At 48.5% G+C, this 5,530-nt stretch overlaps 1 protein-coding gene across 7 annotated transcripts in view; it reads right to left on the reverse strand.

Annotated features, from left to right (window-relative positions):
* The window catches only part of SASH1 (SAM and SH3 domain containing 1), a 1,041,684-nt gene that overhangs the window by 211,550 nt on the left and 824,604 nt on the right, over positions 1–5,530 (reverse strand). The window contains exon 1 of one of the 7 annotated variants that reach the window (XM_037730363.1): positions 1,088–1,840. The exons of 5 other annotated variants lie outside the window; for them this stretch is intronic. In XM_037730363.1, coding sequence (XP_037586291.1) covers positions 1,088–1,237 — 150 coding nt within the window. In that variant the 5' untranslated portion in view covers positions 1,238–1,840. Of the gene's footprint in view, positions 1–1,087; positions 1,841–5,530 lie in introns of those variants that run through there. One more of the 7 variants, XM_017505764.2, reaches the window with a different exon arrangement.

The following is a 5,530-nucleotide window of genomic DNA, read 5'->3' on the forward strand; positions in this document are numbered from 1 at the left end:
TGAGGTGGGGGAATCACGAGGTCAGGAGATCGAGGCCATCCTGGACAACAAGGTGAAACCCCGTCTCTACTAAAAATACAAAAATGCGCCGGGCGTGGTGGCGTGCGCCTGTAGTCCCAGCTACTTGGGAGGCTGAGGCAGGAGAACTGCTTGAACCTGGGAGGCAGAGGTTGCAGTGGGCTGAGATTGCACCAGGGCACTTCAGTCTGAGAGACAAAGTGAGACTCCATCTTTAAAAACAAACAAACAAATCCAGAGGCTCTTCCGATAATCTGCACATCTGGCAACTTCCAGGTCTTTAAACTGAAGTTGTCTTCTATGTGTGGATTAAGATGTCTGACAGTAATAACCCTTACCCATCCGATTCCAGTCTACCTGAATAACCGGAGCTCCGCGAAAGCAAATCTATTAATTCCCTAAGGTATTCAACTCTGAGCAGGTTAAAACTTCATCCTCCATACAGATGAACTGCTTCCCAGAAACTATGCCAAATCCATGGGCGGTTTTAGTCACTGGACATTCAAAATACATGACAGCACAGACTTAGCAAAATAAGTCCTATTGTTTTAGCCCGAAACATATAAAAATATATATATCCTGTAACTGCACAAATCGAAAAACTGCAAACAGTAGGCGAACATTTTGGCAGTTCTAAGTAAGGAAATGTTTGTTTTGCCTCTCATGGTCACACAACAAATGGTGAAGAGATAAACATCAGTAACATCAGCCTTTTCCCTCATCCAGCATCAACCCAATATTTATTTACATCTACTCTTTGAAGGCCTCTTTCTTGCCTTTTCCACACCAACATCTCAGCAGGTGTCCCAGAGTAAACTGTGAAATATCACGCCCGATTGTTTAAAAAATACCTTTTGAGGGGACCTGTGACTGGTTATTTTTTAATTAGGGTTTGAAACTCTATACCGTGTATATTTAACCACCCCCCCCCCCACCAAAGAACCAGAGCCAGAGAAGGACGCCTCTGCGGAGTGGGCTGCCCAGTGGGTGGGCAAGAAGGGAGCCCCCGGCTTCCGAGGGGCAGCCGCGAACCGCACTTCCTGCGCCGCCCCCTCCCCAGGTAACTCACCAGGATGCCCATCACGTCGGTCCAGAGTCGGGAGAACGCCTCGGACGTGCCAGCGCCGGGCTCGGGCTCCGGTTCCGGCTCCGGCGCGGGCTCGGGCTCGGGCTCGGCCTCTGGCTCGGGCCCCGGGCCAGCTGCTCCCGCGTCCTCCATGGCCGTGTCCCGCGCGCGGGCCGTGCGTCCGGGTCCCCGCGGCACCCTCGCCCCGCACCCGCACGCTGCCGGCCCGAAGCCGGGTCCCCGCCCGCCTGCGGCGTCACCGAGCCGCGCCCCCGCGCCTCATGCCCCGGCGGCCCCGGCCACCCCGCGGGGGCCCCTCGCAGGCGCCGGCACTTCTGCTCTAGGTGGCCGCGGACTGCGCGACTGACAACTCCAGAAACTTTCCCACCCCGCTCGGCGCAGCAACAGGGTAGCAGGAGGCAAAGTCCGCACCACTGAGTTTTACGGCGGGGAATTCGCTCGGCCCTGAAGCAATTAAACCCACGACAGAGGCGTTTCTTCCTGTGACGGGGACCAGCTAACGAAGGCACGCGACTCGGGCCTTGCAACAAGTCCGGGCAGGACCCTGCAGGGGTGACCGCGGCGCTCTGGATCTCGGAGGGAGCTCCCCGGGACCCCTCTCTTCAAAATGAGCTCTTCCAGCTCCACATGACTCTCTCCCCTCGAGGCTAAAGAAAGCGTTTAGCAACAAAAGGTGCTCTGATGTCAGGCTGTTTGCATGGAAATGAGCCTCGGACAGGAGAACAAATCGCCTGTTGAAAGAGCAGCCGCGCCGCGGCCTCGGCCCGCACAAGTTTCCAATCACGCTATTCACGGGGAAACGCTTTTTGGTCACAGAAACCCGACAAAGTTAATCTTTAAGCGACTCCCGCCCAAAGGCTTCACAAATAGTCCGTGTCGTTACAAACCCCGCCTCGCCCCTCGTGAAGTCAAGCGACCCAAGGAATTACAACCCTGCCTCTGCCAGCCAAGGCTTCTCTGCAAAAGGAGTGTGAAAGCTTGGGCACGAGCCATTGTTTGGATCATTTTTTTATGAGTGGGGGCATTTTGGCTCCTGAGTGCCTACAATGCCATGCATTGCTAGGGCTTTCGGCTAATTAGGGGAAATGCGCTTTGGGTCTTAATTATTCCTTTACAGTAAGGACACAGGGAAAGGCTATTTTCAAAACTAAATTCAAATGATCGTGTAGCCACTCAGCCTACACACACGTGGGGCCCTGTGTGTGTTTTTCCAAGGGGAAGCTCCAGGACTTGTTTTACAAGGGAACTAGCGCTGGAGCGGTGATTTTCCCTTTTGTGATTCTATCTTTCAAAACCACTCAGAATTTTCCTTGGAAAGTGACAATGCACGTCACATTCGATTTGGTGATTGATCACTTTTGAAATAGTTAGTTTGCCCCTCTGTTAGGGCCTTGTGGTTTAAAAAAAAAAAAAAAAAAAGCGAGATGCCCCAGGGAGAGAGCCCTTGCATGTTTTCCCCGTTTCTTGTTGCTTGTGGTTTTTGTTTTGTTTTGTTTTTCCTTCTGAGCCCACTTAAAAGAAAGGAGATAAGAGCATGTCCTTGAATTCCCCTTGCTAAAGCATTAAGAGCTAGGAGCACCAATCAATGCAATGGGTGAATAATCCTTACAGGAAAGTTCAAAATGTAAAAATATTTTCAAACGTAACTAAATTTATAAGCCCAATCCCTGATAAATTTTGTGTGTTTTTGGTGGGTGCGGCTCGTGCCTTAATCCCAGCACTTTGAGAGGCCGAGGCGGGTGAATCACGTGACGCCAGGATTTGAGACCAGCGTGGTCAACACAACCACCCCCTTCCCTCTCTATATAAAAAATAATAATAATAATAAGAAAGAGTGTTGGGGCATGCCTGTAATCCCAGCTACTCAGGAGGCTGAGGCACAAGAATTGCTTGAACCCAGGAGGCAAAGGTTGCAGTGAGATCCTGCCACTGCACTCCAGCCTGGGTGACAGAGGAAGACTGCCTCCAAAAAAAAAAAAAAAAAAGAGAGAAAGAAAAGAAAGAAAGAAAAGAAAAAAATCTGTGTTTAAAAAACGGTTTTAGAGACAGGGTCCTGCTCTGTCGCCCAGGCTGCAGTGCAGTGGTGCAATCATAGCTCACTGCAGCCTTGCACTCCTGGGCTCAAGCAACCCTCCTGCCTCAGCCTCCTGAGTAGCTGGGACTATAGGCACACCACTGAACCAGACCATTTTTGTTTTTTGTTTTTTGTGTTTTTTTTGGTAGAGATAGGATCTCTTGCTGTTGCCCAACTGGCCTCAAACTCCTGTTCTCTAGAGATCTCCCCTCCTTGGTCTCCTCAGGAGCTGGGGATGAACTACGGTTTACAGTCCCTGATGACAATGTTTTCGAAAGAAAATCAAAAGAATTATGAAATTTCTTTTTGATAGCATTGAGACATTGTGTTGAAGCAGAAAGAGCACTAAACTATCAGTCAATACAGCCAGCTCTTGTGCTCTCCTAGGCTGATACCGGAGTTAGGCCACATGGGTTTTCAAGGCTCCCTTGTGCTCTGTGATACTGTGAATCCAAATAAATTCACTTAAAGCTGATGAGGTTATTTTTTAGTTGTCATTTTTTAAATTGTCATTTCTATAAAGAGATAAATATAAGTAAATGATAGGAAAAGATAAATAGCCTCTACAGTTGACGGTATTGGTATATTTAAGTATTTCAGGCCGGGTGCAGTGGCTCGCGCCTGTAATCCCAGCACTTTGGGAGGCCAAGGTGGATGGACCATCTTAGCCAACATAGTGAAACTCCCTATCTACTAAAAATACAAAAACTAGTTGGGTGTGGTAACTCGTGCCTGTAATAGCAGCTACTCGGGAGGCTGAGGCAGAAGAATCGCTTGAACCAGGGAGTCAGTTGTTGCAGTGAGCAGAGATCTTGCCATAGCACTCCAGCCTGGCAACAGAGAGAGACTCCATCTCAAAAAAAACAAACAAGGCCGGGCGCGGTGGCTTAAGCCTGTAATCCCAGCACTTTGGGAGGCTGAGGCGGGTGGATCATGAGGTCAAGAGATTGAGACCATCCTGGTCAACATGGTGAAACCCCGTCTCTACTAAAACTACAAAAAAATTAGCTGGGCATGGTGGCGCGTGCCTGTAATCCCAGCTACTCAGGAGGCTGAGGCAGGAGAATTGCCTGAACCTAGGAGGCGGAGGTTGCGGTGAGCCGAGATCGCGCCATTGCACTCCAGCCTGGGTAACATGAGTGAAACTCCGTCTCAAAAAACAAACAAACAAACAAAACATATATATATATATTTGTATACACACATATATATACATACATATATATATATATATATACACATACATATATATATATATATATATAAATCAACCTATTCTAGATATTTAAGCTTTTTTCCAGGTGCTTCTTAATCAATGGATAGGGAAACCAGATAATGTGTTCAGAGATATTGATACCTGTGAATAGAATATGAAATTTTAGGTTGGGCATGGTTGCTCATGCCTATAATCCCAGCACTTTGGGAGGCCAAAGCAGAAGGATCACCTGAGGTCAGGAGTTTGAGGGCAGCCTGGCCGACACGGTGAAACCCTATCTTCACTAAAAATACAAACATTAGCTGGGCATGGCAGCATGCATCTGTCCTGTAGTCCCAGCTACTCTTTACTTACCAATTTCCATGTGTTAACATAATCTGATTACTGCTCCCAAGATTAACTCTTTTCTGTTTTAGTTAATGTCACTCCTTTCTTCTAAAAGTTCCTTCAGGGACTTTCTCTTTCTCTCTCTCTCTTTTGGAGACAGAGTCTCGCTCTGTCACCCAGGCTGGAGTGGCGTGATCTCAGCTCACTGCAACCTCTGCTGCCCGGGTTCAAGCGATTCTCCCGCCTCAGCCTCCTGAGTAGCTGGGACTACAGGCATGTACCACCACACCTGGCTAATTTTTGTATTTTTAGTAGAGTTGGGGTTTCACTATGTTAACTGGTCTTAAACTCCTGACCTCGTGACCTGCCTGCCTCAGCCTCCCAAATTGCTGGGATTACAGGCATGAGCCACTGCACCCAGCCAGAAGAAGATTTTTCTAGACTTCCTGTAGAAACCCAAAAGTTAATTATACAATCAATTCTGTGACTCATAATAAACATTTATTGTCACAAATGATTCAAAACTATCAAAATGCATTCATTGAGAATACTGACAATGTAGCAATCTCAGTGTTATTTATTGAAAATTTGGCCGGACGCGCTGGCTCACGCCTGTAATCCAAGCACTTTGGAGGCCAAGGCGGGCGGATCACCTGAGGTTGGGCGTTCAAGACCAGCCCGACCAACATGGTGAAACCTTGTCTTAAAAAAAGAAAGAAAGAGGGCCGGGCGCGGTGGCCCAAGCCTGTAATCCCAGCACTGTGGGAGGCCGAGGCGGGTGGATCATGAGGTCAAGAGATCGAGACCA

This window comes from Cebus imitator, unplaced genomic scaffold (genome assembly GCF_001604975.1).
Source record: "Cebus imitator isolate Cc_AM_T3 unplaced genomic scaffold, Cebus_imitator-1.0 Scaffold341, whole genome shotgun sequence".
Lineage (NCBI taxonomy): Eukaryota > Metazoa > Chordata > Mammalia > Primates > Cebidae > Cebus > Cebus imitator.